General features: G+C 47.4%; 2 protein-coding genes across 2 annotated transcripts; one reads left to right on the top strand and one right to left on the bottom strand.

Annotated features, from left to right (window-relative positions):
• Positions 1 to 12,987: 12,987 nt before the first annotated feature.
• LOC133206607 (collagen alpha-1(III) chain-like) lies at positions 12,988 to 15,010 on the bottom strand. The gene is made up of 3 exons (XM_061342710.1): positions 15,000 to 15,010; positions 13,815 to 14,961; positions 12,988 to 13,593 (listed from the first exon to the last, which is right to left on the bottom strand). Exons 1-2 carry the CDS (start codon positions 15,008 to 15,010, stop codon positions 14,046 to 14,048), a joined length of 927 nt encoding a protein of 308 aa, XP_061198694.1. The 3' UTR covers positions 12,988 to 13,593; positions 13,815 to 14,045.
• XPA (XPA, DNA damage recognition and repair factor) lies at positions 14,897 to 22,157 on the top strand. The gene is made up of 6 exons (XM_061342725.1): positions 14,897 to 15,238; positions 15,668 to 15,796; positions 17,875 to 17,980; positions 19,563 to 19,728; positions 20,388 to 20,505; positions 21,930 to 22,157. The coding sequence occupies exons 1-6, from the start codon at positions 15,040 to 15,042 to the stop codon at positions 22,076 to 22,078; spliced, it is 867 nt and encodes a 288-aa protein (XP_061198709.1). The 5' UTR covers positions 14,897 to 15,039; the 3' UTR covers positions 22,079 to 22,157.
• Positions 22,158 to 23,406: the final 1,249 nt, after the last annotated feature.

Genomic DNA, 23,406 nt, shown 5'->3' with positions numbered 1-23,406 from the left:
CCAGTTCTTGCCTTCAGGGCAAGGGAAGGGACTGTCTCTGTTTTCAAGTGTCTCTTGGCAGGCAGCAAATTAGGCAGCGTGGAAATGGTTACAACACCACTGGGACCTTTACTGGAGATGCCTAAAGGACCAAGGCCTGGACAAAGGACAAACAATAATGCTGCTAAGAGTTTGTCCAGTTTGTAATTTTTGCCTACATCACTGAGAAACATCCAGACAACCAGAGAAAACAACATATAAACAACAAGCAACTGGCCAATTCTCTCCTTGCTAAACACAGCCAAACACCTCATTTTAAGTCTCCTCTTTCACACACCTCTTACAACACCACTAAAGTGATATTTAACCTTTATCTCCCTGGCTCAGAAAGAAGAACTGGAAAAAGAGACAAAGATATTGGGAAGATGATGAGAAGTAAGGATTAGTTTCTTCATCAGCCAACTATATCAAGGCACAGTGGTCTAGAAAAAAGATGACTAGGGGGAAACGGTAAGAGGTAAGAAGGTCCATAGGCAATAACTACAAGAACAAAGAGGCAATGAATGAAACTAGCAGACAGCAGCTTCACATTCAGCCAGAGCAGGTATTTCTTCTTACCATACATAATCCAGCTGTGTGACCCACTACTGTTCATTACAGTAGACCCGGCAGTTTTCCATGGCACAAAACCCCACACGGCAAGCTCACAGAAGCGGATAGACAAAGTAACAGCAGAAGAGAAAAGCCACCAAAGCGGATAGCCCTGTGGTCAGGAGGAGCATGCCCTGGCCCAGCAAACAGGGACAAGCTGCAGTGCTGAGTAAGGAGGAGCATGGGACCCTCTCTGGGGGCAGCCAAGTATGGCAAACCATGGCACACAGAGGGAATTACACCTCTCTGTTGCCCTGCCTCATCCCCTCGCATCATTAAATTATTAATATTGTCATTTGGAACTGGCCACACTTTGTTGTCCTGTCAGTGTGTTGCCTTGTACCATCTGAAGAAAACGTGCCCTGCCTTCACGCTGCCCGTTGTCAGCTCCTGACTTAATTAATGTATTCTTGTCTGTGTTAGATGCTCTCGGCTGAAGCCATTCTGCAAAATGTTGTGGATGCCTTGTACGAAGGAAGATTTACTTAGTGTGGAAAAGAGACAGCTGAGGGGGTCCTAACTGCAGTCTCCCACTGCCTAAAAAGCATTACAAAGACAGAGACAGACTCTTCTTGAGGTGCCCAGTGACAGGGCAGAAGGCTTTGGGGCACAAGTTGCAAGAGGAGTTGGATGTTTGTGGTGAGAGCAGTGCAGCACTGGGACAGGCACCAAAAGGAGGTAGGATCTCTAGCCTTGAAGACAGCAAGCACTCAGTAGGATGAGAGCTGGAGCTACCTGAACTAGCACTGTGATGAGCCCTGCTGGGTGCATGGGATTGGAAAAGAAACTTCCAGAGATGCCTTCTGACATACACCTTTGTCAGATTCTGGGAATCTCACCCGGTGTGACCAGCCTTGCAAGCCAGGACTGATCATCCACGTTTAAACAAATAAGTCTTTTTGACAGAAGAACTACATCCTCCATGCACAATTCAGACACCAACCCACAGACTTCTTGGGTGGTTCGGTGCCCAGCCACACCTCTGTACTGCAACCTGCCCTGCAGGACTGGGAAGGATTTACGTGAGGGAGGAGCTGTACACATGCTGAAGCACCATCAGCCACTTCTCTGACTATCTCATTGAAGGATTATGTGTAATAGCAATTCCCACAATTCTCACAAGTGTCACCTTTTTCCTGATAAGGGTAGGAAGCCATCAAAAGTCATCCTTAGGATCCTGCATGCAGCAGCCTTCACGTGGTGCCCTCTGGGGAATACCTTAAGGTCTTAAAGAAAACAGAAGCAATATCTCTTGTTCCTAATTACTCTTTAAACAAAAGTATCACCTACCAGCTCTACCCAAGCTCAATGCTCCTTTAAGCCTGGCACGCCAGGTTCTACAGCACCAGCTCCATTGCCCAAATAGAAAAGGTGGGAAGAGGCAATACACTACACCTTGCTGTCCTAAGTGGGGTCAGGTGGACACTGGGGAGTGGTTCACTTTGAGTCCTAAGTCTCCTGTGACCCAGTTAATGTCAGAGTTTCATGGCTGTAAGAGATGAAGAAAGTCATCACTCAGAGAGACACTTGCCGGAACTAACAGAAGAGGTACAGCGCAGACATGAGAGCTCAGATCTGCAGCCCTAGCTGAATTCCTTCATAAGAATTCAGTAATAACAACAATACCAGTTTTATCTCTTTCTGTCTCCCTTCTGTCTGTAATTTGCTCTTCCTGTTGGAAGGGAAAGGAAGTGTAAATTATTGCAACACCCACAAGGCCTGAACAGCATCTTCTGTCACTAACAGCAAACCTTAGGAAGCAGAACATGCATCTGACAGAAGAACTTTGCAGAACCTGGAAACACTCTCCATGTGTTCGTTTACTGGCTAAAAATACAGGCATGAAAGCAATTCAAAGCATGTCCCTCTTTTATCTTACTTGTTTCTCCAGTTTCTGCCACATCTCAGTATTTACCAAGCAAATTCACGATTGTTCAGTACTGAATGCACTGAGATGGGCCAGATCTAACTACTCAAGCAGGCAAACTCTAAATGAACATTTGTCCCTTTTGCAATCAAGGAACTTAAATAATTCACTTTTTTTTTTTGTGAGCTGGAGGGCCTAAAAGTAGTAAAAACTGACCCAGCAATGTCTTACAACAGTGATAAAACGTTGTGGCTGGAGCCATATGTTTTGGCTGGAGCCAAAAGATCTCAAGCAGAAATTTGACAGAGGAGTTCTCATCCTGAATCAGACTCTCATTTGGGGTAATGGCATAATAATATGTTAGTATGACACAATAATCACAAACACTTCTGTACCAGGCTCACATATTTCTACCAGATGATATCTCAACACGTGTGTTGTGCAGGAGTTCCACAGTGAGCACTACGTACATGTGCTGGATCTGCTGAGCACCACAGAGGATGATTCTACAGGTGTGCCTGGAACACCCCGGATTGGTTGGGCACAAGTAGGCTTACCACAGAAATCATAGAAAACCAAGGTTTTGAAGCTTTCAGGTTGTTTTGGACTCGGTTGTATGCAGAAAATTGTCGTATGCAGTTGGTTGTAGGCAGAAAATATAGGTCTGTACACATATTGGGGATGCCATTCAGGATGACTGGATAGTAACTGTGCATTCAGAGATGCTCATTGCCACACTATACAGCACTGCTCTCTATTCTGAATAGATTTACCAGACTTTCAAAAACACTGAAAAAGCAGCCCAGATTCTGTTGTTTGGCTTGGACAAAATTTCTGCATGGGAGAAAAGGGACAAAAGGCTCAAGAATCCTGGTTCCAGAGCCGCTCCCTTGACACTGAGGTCTCCGAAACTGAAGAACAGCTATACTTACTTAGCTCATTCTGAGTGGTTCTGTAGCGGGACTACACACTGCCAGTCAGCAGAGCTGGGGTATGAAGAGAAACAAATCACGCCTGATGGTCCAGCAGGGAGCCTCCTTCTCTTGATGGTTTTTAATGTAAGGATTCCAAGTGCTGTGAGACCCTGTGCGCCAGCAGGAGGACACCTGGAGCAGGCTCTGTTTAATTCATTGGTTCCTTGCTTCTGGTAAGTGTCCAGAAAGTTTTACTAGAACGGTCCTCCTAATCTTTTATGTGATCTTGTACCATCTTGCTAGCAGCTGTCTTCACCAGTCATACTCCCTAAAGAGTTCATTGAAGAGATACCACTGGGGGCTTGAGGACACTCTAACATGTGCCCATGATTTAGGCATGATTTTTATGCTGACTGAAAGTCATATTAAATACAGAGAAGTACATCACTGTTTGCCCTGGGCAAAGGAAAGGATGCACTTTTCTTAGCTGTTTGCCTTACAGACCTGTATCTTTAATCATTAGTTTAGGGAAGTCAGGAAACAGTTAGGAAATAGGAAATTAGTTAGAAAAGTGTAGGAAATGCACTTAAGCAAACTACAGCTGCGAAGGTCAGAAAGTACTGATTTCAGTGAATGGACATTTTGAGGTAGCATGGGGTCAGAAGATCCATTTCTAACATAGCAGAGCAACTCAGTCCACATTGCTAGCCCTAGCACATGCACGACCATTCCTACACAGCCAACCTGGTCCTGCTGCAGGTCCTCTCACAAGGATGGGACAGGGGCTTCACTGCACTGCCATGCTGGGTGGCAGCCCTAGCGTGCAGACAAGCCCCTGGACTTTTGACTCCAGAGTGGCATAGCTGTGGTTTGGGTTGATTCATCAGTTCAGCAGCTTTTGCCTCAGTTGCTGTGACTCTCAGGACCACCTCCTTTCAGTTTCCGAGAAAGAAAAAAGAATCAGCCAGAAGCTGGCTGCTTCATTCAAAACTGCACAATGTGACTTACAGAGGGAGTAAATCTCATCGGCTTCAGCTTGTACAGAGTCAAAATTCCCTCCTCTAGTCTCGATGCTCTTTTGTCAGCAGCGCGAGCGCACAGAAAACTGAACGCTGCTACCACTGTCTGCATCTGTTGTTTGATAAACGACAGATTCAGAGGAACGGGATTTAAAAAATGAAAGAAAGGAAAAAACCCAAGGTCCGACAATTGTGTAAAAAGCATTCCTGCACTGCAGGGTGGGTGGTCTGCTTGGAAGCTGTTATGGTGTCAGCACAAACCGCCACAAAAGATCAGTGATGTGTGTGCAAATACAGCAGTCTGACCACCGCATCTGAAAACAGGTTAGCCAAGTGGCTTACCCGCAAATGGAATCGTGTTTAGCACACATATTTCACCGACTGGCAGTCAAGTGGGAAGTGCCGCATGAACACAGCATCTACTCTCTGCTAGGAATGTAAGCGGCGCTGTAAAACCAAGATGGACACACTCTCATTATACACGCAGAGCAGCAAACAACTCACCCGAAGTTGTCAGTTCTGGGGGGTGGTAAATGAGGCGTCTTTGCAAACAGGGCAGTAAGTTACTTGTCCAGCTCCACTGGATAAATTGCTAACAAGATGCAAAGCAAAATCTAGTCCTTTTCTGTAGCTTACGCAGTGCAAAAACTTGACTGCAGTATTTGCAGTGCCATGCATGGAAATTCTTCTCTTTTTTGGCAAAGAGGTATTAACTTTTGCATCAAATATGAAACGGTCTAATATGCGCTTTGTCACTAAGTAGACAAAGATTCTTGCCGTTCTTGCAGCTGTGTTAAGGTAAAAAAACCCACAGTGCGTTAAATGAAGCTGCGCAACTGAAGATACTGCCTGGATCAGCATCAAGATGGAGGACAGCGTATTTGGGTGGGGATTATACAGACAAGTATCGTTGCTTATTTCAAATAACTTAGCACGATTCCACTAAGAATCCACTTGGATTTTTGCAGTGCTAAAATAGGTTGTCCCATTACCTGGGAGGAGGGAAAGTCCAACGGCGGTCGTGGAACAGTAGTAAGAGCACCCTCTTGTGGTCATTATCGCAGGCACTAATTAAACCGCTTTAAGTAAGCCGTTACCGTATCCGCTTTATCATGCAGATAGGTACCCATAAAGTTTATTAACATTTCCAAGTGAATACGCTGTATGTTATTCACGCTGTATCAGTCCAAAAGACACAACTACAAGGTTTTATCTTGTTCAGTCATCAAAAATGCTATGCATTCAATGAAAACGTTTTAAAACTTTCCGTAGCTTCGTGAAAAACAATTATTTTATCTGCAATTTTCAAAACTGTCACAGAAACCCTCAGGAAGGGTTAAAAAAAACTGACAGAGCAGCAAGTTTGGTCTCTGTACCTTAGTATGAAGGAAACCTTGATAAAAATTATAACAGAAAGCGGAATTAATGTACACCGGCATAAAAATGATCTGTTCAGAGGAAAACAATGCGGCTACCATAAGAGGGAGTAAATCATTACTTTACAGATCTGTTGCAGTACTCCCAAGCAATCATGAAACATTTAACACAACTTTTGAAAGATGCCTAAGTATAGAATTTACCGTAAGATAATACAGAAATTAGTATCTGATTATCATTAAACATAAAAACTAGAATCAGAGCATAAGTACATGTTGGAACGTATGATAACTTCGGGCAGCTTCAGTCAAGTTAGCTTTAGTTAGCAGGAGTTAGAACATCAGAAATTGTCAAATGTATAGGACAGATAAATTGAGTCTTTCCAGAAGCAAAAGATTAGACGAATATCTTGAATGCCAAGTAGCTAGCAAGCATGCTTTGTTTGCATTACATTTTGAATCACACCTCCTAGGCATGTACCACAGCGCAAGAATTTGACATATCATATAAGTATCACACTGGTCTTCATTTAATCATTATATTGCGTGATTAAATTAGAAAGTTGTTATTATCTGCTGCCATGAAAATATACTACTTACCGGGTGGGTCCTCTGGTATTTGCCATGTAAACGACAGAACTGACGTCCTCTGTGAGGAACTTTCCAACCAGGATTCTGCCTAAACTAAGATGACTTTGTGCTGTAGAGAGTTTTACTGCAGTGTCTAATCCTGAGCGACCACTTCAGCAAAGGTAGGAAGTGGCAAGAAAGCAAGTTTCACACTATCAAGCGAATTAATGAAATTACATCAGAAAAAAGGGAAGTATTTAAATTACTATGGCATTTGGGCAGAAGCTCAGGTTGCAGCATCACAGCACTTAAATGTTCCTGGAGACGACTCCTATGGACAACAGGAGGGACAGGCTCAGAAAACAAAGAAGCTGGGACAAAGCATTCCAGTGCCTTTGAATGTCCCTGAGGAATTACATTGCTCAGGGAAGAGCTGAAGTGGCTACTGCAGATAAATGGTCCTCATCAATGGATGTTTGAGGTGCTTTCAGACTTCGGCAGACACCAAGTCTACCTAAATGTTAATGTATTTGATATTGCCGGAACTTCACCAGGTTTTTTTTTCCTGCTTTCCCCAAAAAGCGCGGAGGAAGTAGCGGGGTAGAAAGGAGAGGTGAAACTCCTACAAAAACCTCAACCGTAGCCCAGGAAAATGTGCAACATTCAGAGCTTCCTGAAAATTTCCAGGAAAAACAAACTAACAACAAACAAACAAACAAGGAAAACAACCACCCAACCAACAAACCCCAAACCACCAAGTACTCTTCCAAAACCGGAAAAACAAGACGTGGAAAAAAAAGTGACGTCGGGAAGATGCAAACTTTGACAGGTCAAAATCCAAGCTGGTTAAGTTTTAACACTGTCCTTGCCAATACCCCTGGAGAGACAGAGCAGGACCAGAGTCAGGAGACACGCAGCTCTGACGTCCCAGCACGGGATGGCACTCGCAGTGGATCGGCGGCAGTGACTGGCGCGGCACGTGCCGGAGCTCCAACCACGAAACGGACAGATGCTGGACGGGACACTTCCTACAGGGGTAAGGATGCTTTCCTTAAAAAACACTTCATTACCTTCTAATTCCTTTGACCTCCTTGCAATTAAAATTCTGTCTGAGCAAAACCTGAGGAAGCGCGGTCTCCTGCAACAAAAGCGCCGCGTCACTAAATCACTCACTAACTAGATCCTGAATCTGGTTAGGAAAAGAAAACACTTTTTCCCCCCTCTCTTTTTAATTTTTCTTCACAAATTACTTACCAGGCTCTAGGCAGTAACTGGACATACTATGCTCTTCGGAAGGGTTTCAGCGAACGGCAAAGCTCAGCATATGCGTACCACAACGAAAAACAATTCCGATAGAGCAAACCAACCTTAAACGGATCTGGCTTTACCTTGCCGCTGTTATGAAAAGGTTTGATTTGAACAGACTGACCACTTGGATGAAGATGTAGTAACACAGGAATTTAGTACGCGTCCCACACCTGTGAGAGATAGGGACATTTTCGTTCTCCTTCTCTCATAAACGATTTCAACTAAATCAGGGGTATTAAAACCTTCGGACCACGTTTTTTCGTGTTCAAAGAGAGAAACTTATTCATATTGTGTGTTAAATTGCTATGGTCACTGGTACCTTTCCAGCACAGCAAAGCGAAGTTTTTCCCCTAAGAAGAAAAAAAACCTGTGAAACTAAGACAACAAAATCTGCTAACTGAAGGAATCAAGGTAAGTGAAGACCCTGAGGAGAAACTGTTTTCTGGTCATGCTGAGAGGATACATTCAGATCACCTACAAGATTGAAATGCTGTGGATGGCATTTGCCTCAGAAGTGCCTCCCGCTGGTCCTGCATTCCTAGGAGGCTTAAGCCATAGGTTTGCCCCGTATTTCTCTCACAGGTAGGATGGTGTGAAGCTAAAATGCATGGTCCAGTCATTAATATCAATTCCACATCCTCCTTCTCCTGTGCTTCAATGCACTGAACCAGAGGCAGTTCCCTTCCTGGTGGCCCTGAAGAGCAGGACTGGAGCCTGGAGGCGCACATAGCCAGCACTGTGAGATGAACTTCTCCTCACATGTTTGCAGCTAACATAACGAAAACAAATTCTGGACAGAGATCTGACCAAACCTGTGGACACTAGCACCAAAATGTTTTGCAGAGATTTGCAAGTACTGGAAGAGATACATCTTGCTTAAAATGCTGGTAAATGGGACATGATTTTCTTACTACAGCAGACCTGGTCATCAGTTTTACAGGTTTCCATTCCACTTACTCTGCACACAGGAACAAGTCAGGCTGACTTGGAAACAATCTCTCTTTATGGTATTGCTTAAACAAAATTTAAAAGAAAAAAAAAAAAAGGAGGAAAAAGAAAAAAGTATAATACACTGAATGATGTAAAGCAGAAATATGAAGAATTTATTTTCAATACCTACACTCCCCATCTCCTTAAATACTTCAGGAAGACTAGGATTTTACACTTTTCTCCAGAATGCTCAGCCTTTTACCATCAATAGCAGCTACATCTCATGTCCTAGAGATTAGTATGATAAATACTCATAGCAGCCTTCCAATATCTGAAAGGGGTATACAAAGACGCTGGAGAGGGACTCTTCATTAGGGACTGCAGTGGCAGAACAAGAGGTAATGGGTTTAAACTTAAACAGGGGAAGTTCAGACTGGATATAAGGAAGAAGTTCTTTACTGTGAGGATGGTGAGGTGCTGGAATGGGTTATCCAGAAAAGCAGTGAATACTTCATCCCCAGTGTTCAACACCAGGTTGGACAGAGCCTTGGATGACATGGGTTAGTGTGAGGTGTCCCTGCCCATGGCAGAGGGCCTGGAACTAGATGATCTTAAGGTCCTTTGCAACCCAAACCATTCTGTGATTCTATGATGTACTAGTTTTCTGTCTCAGAAATGCCCAAGATCCTCTTAATAGAAAAAAACTGACTAAAGCATTAGTCAGTTTCTTAATGTTTCTAAGTTGCTAGAGGAAAGGTTCTTGCATGGGTTAAGTAACTGGCCAGACAGGAATATTGAAGAAAAAAATGCCAATACACACATCCCTTTTATTGATATGCAAATATCCCTACACATGACAAGCCTCACACATTTGGAAGAAAAAGCCCCAAAGCTTGAAGAGCTCAGCTTCATGACAATTGAGACAAGTCTTCAAAGCCACTTCCGTAACACCTCCTCTACCAGCCACTGGTGGGGCAAGTAGGCCACCCGCCCCCCCCCATACCTTAGTTTCAGAAAAATACATACATTCCTACTTTCCTACAGTGTTTTTATTCCTTGCATTGAAGATACTGAACTGTCAGAAGGCTGGTATGCCACAGTTACAGAACATGTTTGTCATTTTGCCACAGTTTGCCACTGTTTACGCACAAGGAAGAAGAAGATCATTTTCCTGGTAAAACAGCAAAAGAGAATTTCTCTTTTTGGGCTGGCAATCAACAACAAAAGCCTGCAGCTTTGTGGCTATCTCTGAAACAGTAAAAAGCAGCATTTTTTTCATCATGCTTTGACATTTTCCTGTTCACAGATGCGAAACCAGTGTTTTCTATTTATATTAAAAGCAAACATATTAAAGTACTACTCAGTAAAAGCAATAAAACACAAAAGTCATGTACAATGCTAGCAAATAAAAGATATTTACATTGTAATTTCACATTCTGACATCTCCTGTAACAAGAAAATAATAACAAACTTGCATTAAGACCTTCTGTCAGGGAAGAATGCCAATTTTTGTCTTTACCATTTGCACCTCAGATCTTGCCTACCTGTTCTTTTCAGATCTGTTGCTCAAGCATTCAACACTTTATGTGTTTCCTCCATTATCTATCTGCTCAAGCAAGATTATATACATCAATTGGGAGATGATAAATGGAGCGTGAAGACAGGTCACATTACCATGAAAATCCCCTCCTACAGGTAGTAAGCAAAGGAGAAAATCTCACAGAGATGGCAAACTTAATTTACTCTGCATGTCCCATTCTGCCCAACAGGATGACTCAGGTGTATCTCTGATCCATGAGCTACGGCATACGTGAATCTAGGAGGAGGACATACAAATCCAAGCGGGTGCACTTTCTGGTTTTAACAAGTTTCCTTCATCTTTGCCGGGTCACATGCTTCTTTTTCACCAAGAAGCCAGCAATACTTTGCAATCTATTTGCTTAAGGTAATGTAAAAAATGGGTGCATCAAACTAAAAACCTGATGGGAATATAATCACAAAGGACACGGTGTCTTTTGATTTGCATCTCTAAGGATGCAACTGAACTCTTCTCTCCCATAAAAGCATTTGAAATCCTTGGGCAAAATCCAATGTCTTAGTCATGCTGAGAGGCAGCAGCCAACAGCCTGAGTGCATTGGATGGTCAGTTGCTGGCTACAGAATTCAAATGCGGCTAAAATTGATGCTACCATCTGAGCCATCAGGGGGAGAAGGAGAGGGAAAAGGGGAGGGAGGGGATGGGTGGGGAAGGAGAGCAGTAAAGAGATTTTTCTCCACAGCCACTCCCTGCAGAAGACAAACCTATATAAAAGTAAGACTTAGTTAGATCTGTTCCTCATGGGACAAATATTTTTACTGAGGGAGGCCAAAGATGGTTTGGTTGTAGGCAATGCAACTGTATGCAGACTGCTGTTAAGACTTTGTGGACACAGGAAAATAAGTGTATCATGAGGCCAAATGGAAAAATACACAGCCCTGCAGCTGCTCTGTAAGTAACTCCTGGTACAGATGCACACTGAATCTGGTTTGAAAGACCCCATCACACATGCTTACTTCCTATTATGTGGCTCCAGGTGTTTAAGTATCAGTTGCAGTGTGACCCTGTGTGAATACAGAGGAAGAGGTGTACTGCCTGGGATGGCGAACTGGTTCAGTCCAACTTCCTGTTTCCTCCACAAGGGAACACCAAGGGAAGAAGGAATACAAGGGAAATACATGAGATACCTCTTCTGCAACACTCCCACAGCCTCCAACTGCTCTTAGCTCTGGGGATTTCCTGAGTCTGAGGGGGGGTGTTGGCTCCCTAACTCTCAATGCAGCCCTCTCCCAAATACATGGCAAATCTCCCCTGCACCCCAGAGAAACACCCTGTACCCAGAGTGCTATTTGAAAGGCACTGTTCACATCCACTCCTATGTGACTGCTCGAAGAACCATCACCTCTTGTTCTCCCACTACCACAAATCTGATGGTTTGTACTCAAAAAAGCCAGTTGCTGCCTACCCTCTCCAAGTTACTTAGGCATATCCTGCCTCAGCAAATTCTTCTGAATGAGAACTCTGAGCCTACTTAATTGTTCCTTTCAAGGGACACAAAGGCAGATAGCCGAGCATCCTTGTTATCCTGTTCCAGTGTTTCCTTTCAAGAAGCAGGAAGCACAACCAGGCACAGCTCTAATGGTGCGAGCTCACCACAGATCTGTAGAATGCCATAAATATGTTCCCTGTTTTGTTCTCTGTCCCCTTCCTTAAAACGTGCCTTGCTTTTCCAAACACCAAGCTAGTGTTTCTGCGGGGCACAGAGTCCCCCTCCTGAGGGGCAAGGAGCCATTTCAGATATCGCTATTGTTTCTGTAAAGTTAGGTCTAGGTTTCCGCACATACGTCATCTTGCATTTATCTACCCTGTATTTAATCTACGCTTTTACTGCCGAGTCACCCACATTCTTTAAAGATGACCCTCACCCCTGCTAACTTGAGAAAGTTTTGTGTAGTCAGCAAACATTCTCGTCTTGCTGCTCGCCATTTTCTCAAAGGGAGGGATGAGTTGCCAAGCACTGCTAAGCTGCCTCCCTGCACTCAACTACTCACACTGATGCTGTTCTCTGTGGCTATGAAATAATGCATGTCTCCACTTGCCAATTAATGAAGCTACTTTTTAATTCATGGCTACCAGCAGCCAAGTAATCTCGAGTATTACTTGGCATGCAGCACCTTGAAAAACTACTGAAAACACAGGTGACATTATGATTATTAAATCATGTGCACCCACTGAGCGATGTGTGTTTAGTATCAAATATGGGTATTATTCCATGAGCAGAGGAGTGCATGCGAGATAGTCTGTTACCCCTCTCTAATGCATACTTATCATTTTATTACCTTCTCATGACCATGAAAATTGTAAGCGCTGTATTTGATTCATTCTGGTTGAAGCAGAGATGGGGAGAATATTCTGCTGTGATTGCCCAGTCATAATGACCCTGAGAAAAAGCCAAAAAAAAAAAAAAAAGAGGCTCCTCAGCATAAATTTCTAAAACGGTTTCACTCAATAAAGCGCTAGTGCACTGCACAGATAGCTGCTGCCCAGCGCCAGTTCTGTTTGAGTGCCTTGCCTCTGAATCTGCTTTTGTTTGTCTTCTGATTTCCTTCTAATTCTCATTTTCAGTTTGTTTGCGTAATTAATAATGACCTTCTGCACTTAAATCCCTCACAGAGTGTCCCAAACTTGACTTCAGTTTAGCACAGTTTCAGTTTTTGGTTTGTGAATGAACTGTTTGTTAACCCCCAGCACAACTCAAAAGTTCATTATTCCCGAAATTTCCACTCATAGAGAGCCAGGGAGAAAAGACTGACACCCGAATAAAATCAGGAATCCACAGATAAGTTGTGTTTACTTTTCAAGCAGAAACTTTCCAAGCCACGTAGCAAACATTTTGCTTAAAACTACTTCTATTTTACTTACTTCTAATGCATTTATTAATCTCTCTGTAACTCTACCGTCGGTAAATCCAAAGGAGAGCGTAATGAGGCTGCAGAAATGTATGCTCATGCTGCTCCGTTTCGTAAGCTGCTTCCGGTAGGCCAGGATTACAATTTGAATTTTCATCTATTAAACACCTCGTGCTGCAGACCCTTCTCTGTGACCGTGAAAGGTGTCCGGACACGTTCATTGTGGCGACTTTCCAACTTTGCACAAACACTGAAAAGCAATCTTGCTGGAAGCGGGCAGTTTAGTATGACTCGGCTATTAATTTTTAAGGAGGAGGTTCTGTGATCTGTGACGAGACCAGTATTGTAATTGACAGGAGGAACTACCAACTGCTCATGCAGATATTTGAACCACTTAAGATGTCTTCATCCGCGTTTATATATATAGATATATAAAATATGTACGTATATTTAAAAAAATCCCAGAAGTGGGGTGTCCTTTTTGCAGCGTTCACAGCACACTCTGCCGGCTGCTGCCTAAAGTTAGTACCAGCCTGCAAAGGAAATCAAAATGTGTTTTTCGGCATAGCAGAAGCCCGGCTTATGCCGGGTAGTCGCTGCGATCAGGGAGGACCGGGACCGAGAAACACTGGGGGTGTTTTCTGAGGGCAGCGGGAACGGATTGGCAGGAAATCTCGTTTCGTGAGAGACCTTATTTTTGGGGGGTGGGGAGGACTACAGGGACACGACTCCTTTCAGCGCTGTAAGGTCACACCACTTCGGCATGGTGGCCGGAGCCAACATCTGCCCCAGCGCCGCCGTCCCTGTTTCTTCAAGGACGGGGCAGACGCTGCCTAACGGACGAGGGAGGGTCACTGGCTGTTGGGCATTAAGCTGGCTTTATATGAAAGTGGCTTAGAGCCACATTTGCATGACAAAGCCATTTACGTGTATCTCATCAATAAGGAAGGCTACAGGCTGCATTTGTTCTCTCCGGTCTCTCGCATCACGCGCAACCATTAAAGGTAGCGGCGGGAATGTCGGTAAGCGAGTCCGCCGGTGCCATGCTGAGCGCGGCGCGGGTCACCCGGTGCCCCGAGCAGCCGCCGAACCAGTTCGGTGTCTTTTCTTTTTTTTCGGGGCGGTAAAACGTGCTCGGGAGCTGCTCGGGCAGGCCCGGCAAGGCGCTGCCGCGGCCGCGCCCGGGGAAACCGGGGCCGCGCTGTCTGCGGGCAGAGGAACGGGGAATGGCGCGCGTGTGGAAAACCGGGGCGTCCCGGGCGGCGGGGCGCCGGGACGCGGCGCGCTGCGGGGTCGCTGCGGAGGGCGCGGGGAGGCGGACAAAGGGGGGATCTGGCGGGTGACGCTGCTCAGGAATTCCTGCCGCCGCGCCGGGCGGGGGGAAGGGAGGAACGGGCGGTGCGGTATCTGCTTTTTTTCCTCTCCACAGGGTTGCCCAAGCCCGCAGCGGGGGGTGCTGCAGAAAGCGCTCGAAGCGGCACACGCGGCCCAGCGCGGAAATCGCAGGGTCATGGCTCCCCTCCCCCTCCCCTCCCCACCCCACCCCACCCCAAAACCCGCACTGGGACCCAAAACCGGGTCCGCCGCTGCGGCGGTCCCCGCTCCTCGTCCCCTTCCCTCGGACGCCCCGTCCGTTTCCCGGACACCCCCCCACCCCAGCCCCTCGTGGCCTTACGCCACGCAGGCCCCCGCCCCGCCAGGCCCCGCGCACCCCTTTCCCCCCCCTCCTTTGCAACCCCCCCCCACCCGCCGCGGATCCCGGCACGCCCCGCGCGGCGGAGAGGCGGGGTCCGCCGTGGCGGTGCGGGGAGGCGAGGCGGCGGCTGTGCGCATGCGTGGGGGCCTCGCCCCTCTCGCCCCCTCCCCCGCCTCGCGCTGTGCGCCGGCGCAGTGCGGCGCGACTCGTGCGAGGGGAAGGGCGAGTCGCGGCTGTCGGAGCAAGGGGGGCATCCGCGCTGCTCCGCGCCTCCTCCGCCGCCATGGCGGGCGCGGCACCGGCACCAGCCCCAGCACCGGCACCAGCCCCCGACCCGGCGGCTGAGAAAGTGGAGACCTCGGCGGCATCGGTCGAGCGACCGTCACTTTCGACGGCAGTGCTGGCGAAGATGGAACGGAACCGGCAACGAGCGCTGGCACTGCGGCAGGCGCGGCTGGCGGCTCGGCCTTATCCTGCCGCAGGTCGGACGGCGCTGGAGTGTCCCGGCTTCGCCGGGGAGCTCCCCGCGCCCTTCTCTCTTTCCTTGGGGGGGGTGGGGGGCTGGGGGGGGGGTGGGAGAGCGAGCTTCGGGGCGGCTGGAGAGGGAACGGCTAGGGGGGGAAGGGGAGCGCGGGAGGTGTGGGGGGGAAGGGGGATAAACCGCGAGGCGCGAGGGCCCCCTCCCTTCCCCCACGTTGCTGGATGGGGGGGGAGGGGGGGGGAAAGGAGGTCCATGGCGCGCGCGCGCCGGGCCCCCGGCTCCGCGCGCGCAGGGGGGGGGTTGGGAGGAGGGGGGGGTGGGGGGGAGAAGAGAGGAATGGTGTGGGGGAAGGAGGGTGCGCAGGAGCGCCCCCTGCTGGCGGCGGCTCCAGCCGCGGCACTTAACGCGGTGTCTCGTTTGTCTTCCGCAGGCGCCCAGCGGGTGAGGGCCCCCGCCAAGGTCGTCGATACGGGAGGGGGCTTCTTCCTGGAGGAGGAGGAGGAGGAGGAGCTGGAGGAAGGGCCCGGCGCCGGCGCCGGGAAAATCGTGCATCCCCCCGGTAAAAAAAGCCAGAGACCCTCGGGGGAGGGAGCGGAGCAGGAAAGAGGCGGCGCCGAGTGCGCGGGGCTGGCGCGGGAGGGCAGGAAGGAGCGGGGGCAGCAGCGAGCGGCGGCATGGGCGGGAGGGCGCGGGAGAGAGGGCGCCTTTCTCTTTTTCCCGGGCTTTTTCCACCCCTTTCTTCTCCCCCTCTTTTCTCCTTTTTTCTTTTCTTTTTTTTTTTTTTCCGCTTCTTCTCCCCTCTTCATTTTCCTTTTTTTCGTTCCCCCTTTCTGGATGTGCTGAATTCCTGGCGCGTCCGAATTCTTTCAGCATTAAGCACGCGGTAATTAAAAATGGAGAATTTTAAGCCGCGGAAGTGGGACACAGCCAGTGCCCTTGGGTATATATAGCACGTTTCTTTTTTTTTTTTTTTTTTCTTCGATAAATCTTATTTCTACGATTTCTTTCGGGAATTGGAATTTTGAGAGCAAAGTAAGTGTGAATCCGCGGGATTTCGTTGGTTTTGGGAATTTAGAGGTTGATGGCGTTTATGCTGAGATGAGAGCACTGCTGCAGTGCCAGCTTTTAGCGTTATAAAACGTACTCTGACGCCAAATTGCTGATCGGTTGGTGGAGGATTTCAGCCCATTTGTCTAGTGATATTCTCTCTCCAAAAAGCAAATGGAGAAGTGAGGATCCCAAAATAGACCCATTTTCTTTGGGATTGCCTTTGTCTTGCTTTGTTCTGCTCTGAATCGGCTGCGGGGCTATTGATGCAGTATCTCTTTGTTAGAAATCGCCACCAGATTCATTAAGCTTGTAAATTATGAGCAGTTTTACTTCTTTTGAGGTATAAATGTTTAAATTAAGTGGATCTGGGATGCCTTTGCACGGGGGGAGGTGTTTTTTGCTGTGTAATTCTTGATGTCATTGTCTTAATAAAATGCCTCTACGGTCGGGAGTACTGCCTGAAATGATGAAATGTGATGTAAGAGCATGACTATGTAAAGTACTGAGCATCCCCCCCTGTCGCTTGCGGGGCTGAATTGGCATAAAATGTCGCGTTTGTTAGATCGAATCTGCTATATATGCAACCGTAATTAAAAATGTATGCTAGTGCATATCAAGCATTAATCTTATTTTTCAGGTATTGTTAAAACTCTGCGGCATTGCCTCACTTCTAGCGCGTGAAACTGTATAAAAATGTTAGAATTTTTGTTAGATTATAATGTTACTGCTGGAGGAGCGATTCCCATAGCTGCGGTGTTTCTCGGTGTCCCACGGAACGTAAAGCGGATGGCGATGACGCTGGAGGTGATCTGCCCGGCGAGGAAGCGTCCAGCAGCGGTAGCCGGCAGTGAAATGAGTCTGGGCTTGGAGCAGTGCTGAGAGGGCTTGGGGAGAGGATTGTAGTGGAGCTCCATCCCCATTCCACTCCTAGCAGCTCTCTGGCCATCCTCCTCCGTTTCTGCCACCCGGAACAGACAAGAAGGAGCTTTTCCAACCATCCCATGCCTCCATTGAGCTCGTTTAGGGGAGAGGCAGGTGTGGCTGAGCTAGGAAAAAAACTGGAGCAGACTGAGACGACTATGATACCAGTGCTGCTCCAGTGCCACTTCCTGCTCACGCCACCCTCTTCAGACTGCATCCCCTCCTCTGCTTCTTCCTGTTACTGCCTGCACGTCCTCTCTAAATCGGGGCGTATTTTGGAGGGCCAGAATGGAGGAAGCTGTAGGAGGGGATATGAGGCAGTTCATGAGGAAATGGGGAACGTTTTTTTTTTTTTCGGACGGGTGTGTTTATTATATTTAACAATGGCTAAGTCGAAACAAATGTGTGCATTTCAATGTTGAAATCGAATACTTTGTACAGTTAACCTTCCAGCAAGAACAAAAATACACCGGCAGAGACGGGATTAAATGATAATGGGTTTTAATTTGTACTTGTATCTGTCAGGGAAAACTAAAGTAGAGGAGTGAAACTAGTCTGTAACGTATACCTTTATGATGTGAATTTTAGTAAAGTTGCCTGTAATACCAATTCCAGATGTTTGGCTTTTAATGTTGCAGTTCCCTAAACAATTTCTTTTTCCATTAGCACCTGTGCTAGAAATTGACTATCTCATCTGTGGAGACTGTGGCAAAGAATTCATGGATTCGTACCTTATGCAGCACTTTGATTGGGCAACATGTGATAATTGCAGGTATTGCAAATAATCAGCAGAAGAAAGCTTTATGTAGAGATTGCTGGCTATGATAGAGTTAATTACAAATGTGCTGATTAATCAAAGAAGAGACGTTTATCAGTAATTTTAAATACTTACTGAAAAAGTAAACGGGTTGTGGGATTACCTGTATTTCCCCTTATGGGAGTGAAGAACAGCACATTGTCTCGTGAGCTTGTGTCGGGGTTAAGGAGCATCGGTGGGTTTTCTGGCGTTACCGTGGTGGAAACACGGTGTCTTAGAGGGCGAAAATGTGCTTGTCGGCGTGGAAGTGTGTTCGGTGTGGCAGACCACGGCTATGCAAAACGCTGATAGAACGCAGAGTACCCGCTTTCCGAAGCAGTGCGGGGATTAGGAGAGTATTTGCAGTCTTCGGGAATTAACCTGAGTAAAGTTAGTACTTTGATCAGCACAAGAGAGCCGGGAGCAGGGAGCCAAAGGGCAGAATCCCCGTGCGACGTTAGTGGGTTGAGCTGCACGGTAAGCAGGAGTTCGACCTTGGGCAGAAGACACTTATCTCAAACAGAAAATGCTCCAAAAGCCGCAGAGATAACCGGGGTAGTGAAACGGACTCCGAAGCAGCAGCCAACCAGCCATTAGTGTCAGAATGAATGGGGGAGGAAAAAAAAACAAAGCAGCTGGGAGTTTGTTCTGAGAGCTTCCCTGCTTACTACAGGGAGCGGCCAGGGTGTGCACATGGTGTGGGCAGCTCAGTCATTAGAGGCAAAGTGCTGTCTCCAAGATAAAGTGGGTGGATGGAGCTTGTCAAGCAGAGGGCTCCGAGGCTGAGGAGTGGTTTTCTGTCGGAGCTCTTGCAGCTGAGCACTAGCGATTTGTTGCTGCATTAGCTTTTACAGTGAACTTTGAATTCTAGTAAAGCTGCACTGGCGGCAGTGCTTCCTTGATGGCCGTTGCTAGCAATTACTGTTTGGCAGATTGTTCCGGCTCCAGCAATTCAAGTTACACTTCAGTCAGGATTGCGCAAATGTAGGGTTTTTTTTTTTCATTAACTCATAAACGTTGCTGTGGCTGCAGAGTTTTTCACGGACTGGTAAAATCTAAAGTCTTTATTGCATGGTTCCTCCGCCTATTTGCATTTGGAAGTGAGTGCACTGCCTGTGTTGCTAATCTGATTCTGGGATCTAGAAGCATATGGAGTGTGTATATTCTCAGGTGATCTGACCTGTCTTGCATTACGTATTCTTTCTCTTTTGACCATGTGTCAGGCTAGTGCTTTTTTCCTCTTGAGTTGCATCTGGGTTAGGTGAATACCTAAAATTATTCATGCTTTTTAAATTTCAGCTACTCCCTCTTACAAGAATGTGTAAGAAAAGCACTTCTAGAAAAACAGGCTTCTCGGCCTACGTGTGCTCAAATGGGAGAACTTTTAATTCCTGTAGACCCAGCCTGGAGTTTAGCTGTACATTGTCAGAATCTGAAGTTATTTGCATAAATAAAAAACTGAAAGGATGAGGGCAGCCTGTATTTCAGGAATGTTAGAAATGGTGGGGACTTAGATGTTAATAACAGGGTTTTCAGGTGCAGCTTTTTTGCTTTCCAGAGACACTGAAGATAAGCATAAGCTTATAACAAGGACAGAAGCAAAAGAAGAGTATCTTCTTAAAGACTGTGATTTGGATAAGAGGGAACCAGTGCTCAGATTCATTGTGAAGAAAAACCCTCATAATCCACGATGGGGTGACATGAAACTTTATTTAAAACCACAGGTACAGAAACTTAGTATATTTCAGAATTCTTTTTACCTTCTTACAACTTCGTTAGCCAAAATATTGTGCTTTGGTTCTGATTTCTGAATGATTTTGTCAAAATGAAGTATATTCTGGGTAGCTGGGGTAAATTTTCTGTATAGCTATAGAGCTGTGGTCCAAACTCATGGAAGTGTCTATGATTTGGGAGCATTGTAAAGATGTTCATGGCCCACAGCTCGGTGGTGTGCACAGCTGCAGGTCATGAAGCACATGGCCTTTCAGTGACACTGAAATGGTGTGGGGCAGCTGCTGCTGTGTGCAGTCCTTTGTAGCTGTGGCCTCGTGTTTGCAGCTCTCCCCTCAGAGGCAGCAGGAAAAGCTAGTAGGTTTTTCAGGGCTCTTGTCTTGTTTGCTACTTTTGTAGGTGTGCTTCTGCTTTAGTTGAGTATGTGCAAAATTAGATCTGGGTTTGAATTGTTTCATCTACTAATACTAAAAATCAGTGTTGCCTCTTACTGTGGAAGGAATGCATGTTTGCAGTCAAAAGTGAGAGACAAATGGGAGGCTGAGGCAAGATTGGGTTGGCTTGTGTAGGGGAAAAGAATTCCATTTGTGAGTTAGAACAGTTTACTTTTATAATTTCAGGGCAAAAAGAAACATTTATGTCCATCCTGTAGGTAATCAAGCGTTCCCTTGAAGTCTGGGGTAGTGAAGAATCATTGCAGGAAGCAAAGGAACTGCGCCGTGGTAACAGAGAGAAGATGAAACAGAAGAAGTTCGATAAGAAAGTTAAAGGTAAAGAGATGCTTACATATTCTAGTACCTGAACTGAAGTACAGTTCTGCTTGAATTTGTTTCTGCATCTGATGAAAGTATTCAGAATACTTTCAGTGTGGCAAAATGGAGGCTTTCAGGAGCTCTGTGGGTAAGCCCAGAGCAGTCTGGTCTGACCTCATAGCTGACTATTTTGGGCAGAGGGTTGGACCTCTGGTAGGGAGCTGAGGTCCTTTCCAACCTGAATTACCCTGTTCTCCTGTGGACATGGTATGAGAGAAATCAACTACAATGGTTCATTATGGTGCTTTAAATGTTTTTTTTTTCTTATTACCCAGAATGTGCCATAGTTTGTTTCTGTTACATTTTCTGATTTGGGGAGACTGGGGGTTATAATTCTGTCATGCATGTGCTTTCAGGTGGAGTAAATGTAAATGAATGTAGAAAATACCTTTTCCCACTGTTCACAGCATCCCCAGCTGCTGTTTTTACTGCTCATTATCCTTGTTTTTTCCTGAAAAATTAGTATTTAAGAGAGTGGAACTTCTTAAAAGTACTTTGAGCACAGACATGCTGAAATCTTAAGGAAGACCACGTGCTCCTTCATAAGAGCTGTGGCTTACCATGGTGTCTGTGCTGCCCATCTGTGCTTCTCTCTGGGTCGGCAGTCTCGGGGCAGAGCTCATACTGGCTGTACTGGTATTGTCTGGCAGGGGCCCAGCGTGAGGCTGAGCAAATAACCCGGCTGTGCTGTGCCGCGCTGTGTGTGCTGTGCGGTGCTGGCTGTGGCGCATGGGGGGACCAGGCCTCGGTGTAGGCAAGATGCCGGAGCAGAGTACAAGCACAGGCCTAAACATGATGGGGTGCGCAGCCCGAGCAGCTTGGCTCCGACATGGCGGCGTTGTGCTGCTCCTTGCGCTTGCAACATCCGGAGAAACATCCCGGGCTCGGCGGGCCCTGCTCGCCTGGAACCCGCCGGCTTCGCTGCGGCTGCTGCGGTGCAGCTCCCAGCACTGGGCCTGGAGCTGAGAGTGTCAGCTCATCCAGGAGGCTTGCTGTGACTAGAATGAGAAGTGCTCTGCCCTGCCCGGGTAAAACAAATGGGGTGTTCTTGCGAAAACTCTGCTGCGTTGCACTGACCCCTCTTGGATACCTTGGAATGGCGCTGTGTAAAAAGGCAGCGGGCAACGTGTATGTATTTCGTATGGAAAATCTTCCCCCGTGAGACAGCGTTGTCAGGCTAGTTCTCCTCCTTTAAAAGATGCAAACAAGGCAAAGGTTGCCAGGCAAGTCAGAGCTTGTTCCTGCAGTAGCAGATTCTCACCAAAATGTGCGGAAGACAGGCAACAGGCAGATTGGCATCTCTAGTCCTGGTTAGCTTGAGTGTAATTAACTATTGCTTAAGATTTACCAAAACCTTAAAATGTTCTTGTATTTCCCAACAGAACTCCGCCGTGCAGTGAGGAGTAGTCTGTGGAAGAAAAAAGCCAGTATCCACGAACATGAGTATGGACCAGAGGAAAACATTGACGAATCTACCTATAAAAAGACATGTACTGTATGTGGCCATGAATTAACTTACGAGAAGATGTAGTGATAATCATTCCCCCCGCCTTAATTATCTTTTTAATTGTATTTTGTATCGAAGTCAAATAAATGCAGATTATGAACAAGCTGTTGCCGAATTCTCTCAGGAATGGGGTTCATTGGTTGTAAGCAGCTCAGTCCACAAACAATACGCGTTGGGTTTTACGCTGGATCTGGCTGGTCCGGTTTGCTGCTACTGGGGGAGGGGGCCTCTGGCTGATACAACAACTTCCCTGCTGGTGGGAGACCTAGGCTGGGAGATTCGGCTCCATTAAAGGAGAGCGTTCCCAAGAGAAACGGCGCCTGCTCTGGGGAGGTTCTGACACGTCTCGGCGTGATTCATAAGGCAGAGTAGTTAGCGGTATCCTCCGCAGCGTTTCACCCCCCTAAGTTTCGGGCCAGAGACCGAGGCTACTCTCACATGGCAGCTCCGTCCGAAATTTGCAATTGAAAAGGGTAAATGCCTTTCCTCGGGGGCAGGAGGGAAGTGGCATTCCAAGGTAGATCTCTTAAGTGCACCCAACTGTTCGCTGTCAATGGAGGGTGGATTCGCTTTCAGGTGCAAATTTCGGGTCTTCACAGCTGTTGTGGAATGCTGATGGAAGTGACCGAAGTGAGGGGATACGCTCTGCGTTTGTTTGCCATTATGCACATAGCAAAAACCTGCGAAGTCTCCGGAGGCTCGGGGGAGCCCGGGCCCCCGCGGCTGTGAATTGAAACCCTTAAAGGCAGAGGTGCCGGAGCGGGGGGTGGGCAGGCGGCGATGGTCCCTGAACGAGCCTTCACTGCCCTCTCCAGGCAGGCCGCGCCCGGTGACCGGCCTCCCCCCACCACTGGGACCGGGGCACCTCTGGAGAAGGCCGGTGCTGGCGCAGCGCTGGGCCCCGTACCTCCTCTGCAGGGCCGGTGTGTGCTGGGCGCTGACTCACGGCCGGCGGGCATGCCGCTGCAAAGGCGCCCAGCCCGGCCCGGCCCGGCCCGGCCCGGCCCCGCAGCCGGGAGGCGGAAGGCAGAGGAGGGTTCCCCCGCCAGCCCCCACGGCACTGTCAGCACCACGCTTGCCTCGCCCGGCCCCCGGGAGGGCACGGGAGGCTGCTGGAGCAGCCCGCAGTGCCAGGAGAACCGTGGGCGGTGTATTAGTCAGGGGACCAGCCACGGCCCTGTGGAAACTGCTCCACCCCGGCCGCATGAACCCCAAACTAGCGCAACCCCCCCCCCCCCCCCATCATCGTTGTGTCAGAGCCCCCAGAAGCAGCAGGACAAACACTGCAGTAACAGCCTGGTTCACCTTCATTTATTTTTAATTGTGCATTTCTTCCCCCAACCGCACCACAT

This window comes from Neopsephotus bourkii, unplaced genomic scaffold (assembly GCF_033783945.1).
Source record: "Neopsephotus bourkii isolate Nb327-2 ecotype Australia unplaced genomic scaffold, CSIRO-AGI_Nbou_v1 NB_1814, whole genome shotgun sequence".
NCBI lineage: Eukaryota > Metazoa > Chordata > Aves > Psittaciformes > Psittacidae > Neopsephotus > Neopsephotus bourkii.
The sequence above is the reverse complement of the archived record's forward strand: the minus strand, read 5'-3'. Positions and strand labels throughout refer to the sequence as shown.

Coding starts and splice junctions, on each gene's coding strand:
- XPA (XM_061342725.1), top strand. CDS start 15,040: ATGGCGGGCGCGGCACCGGCACCAGCCCCAGCACCGGCACCAGCCCCC. Junction 15,239..15,667: donor TCGGCCTTATCCTGCCGCAG/GTCGGACGGCGC, acceptor TGTCTTCCGCAG/GCGCCCAGCGGGTGAGGGCC. Junction 15,797..17,874: donor GAAAATCGTGCATCCCCCCG/GTAAAAAAAGCC, acceptor TTTTTCCATTAG/CACCTGTGCTAGAAATTGAC.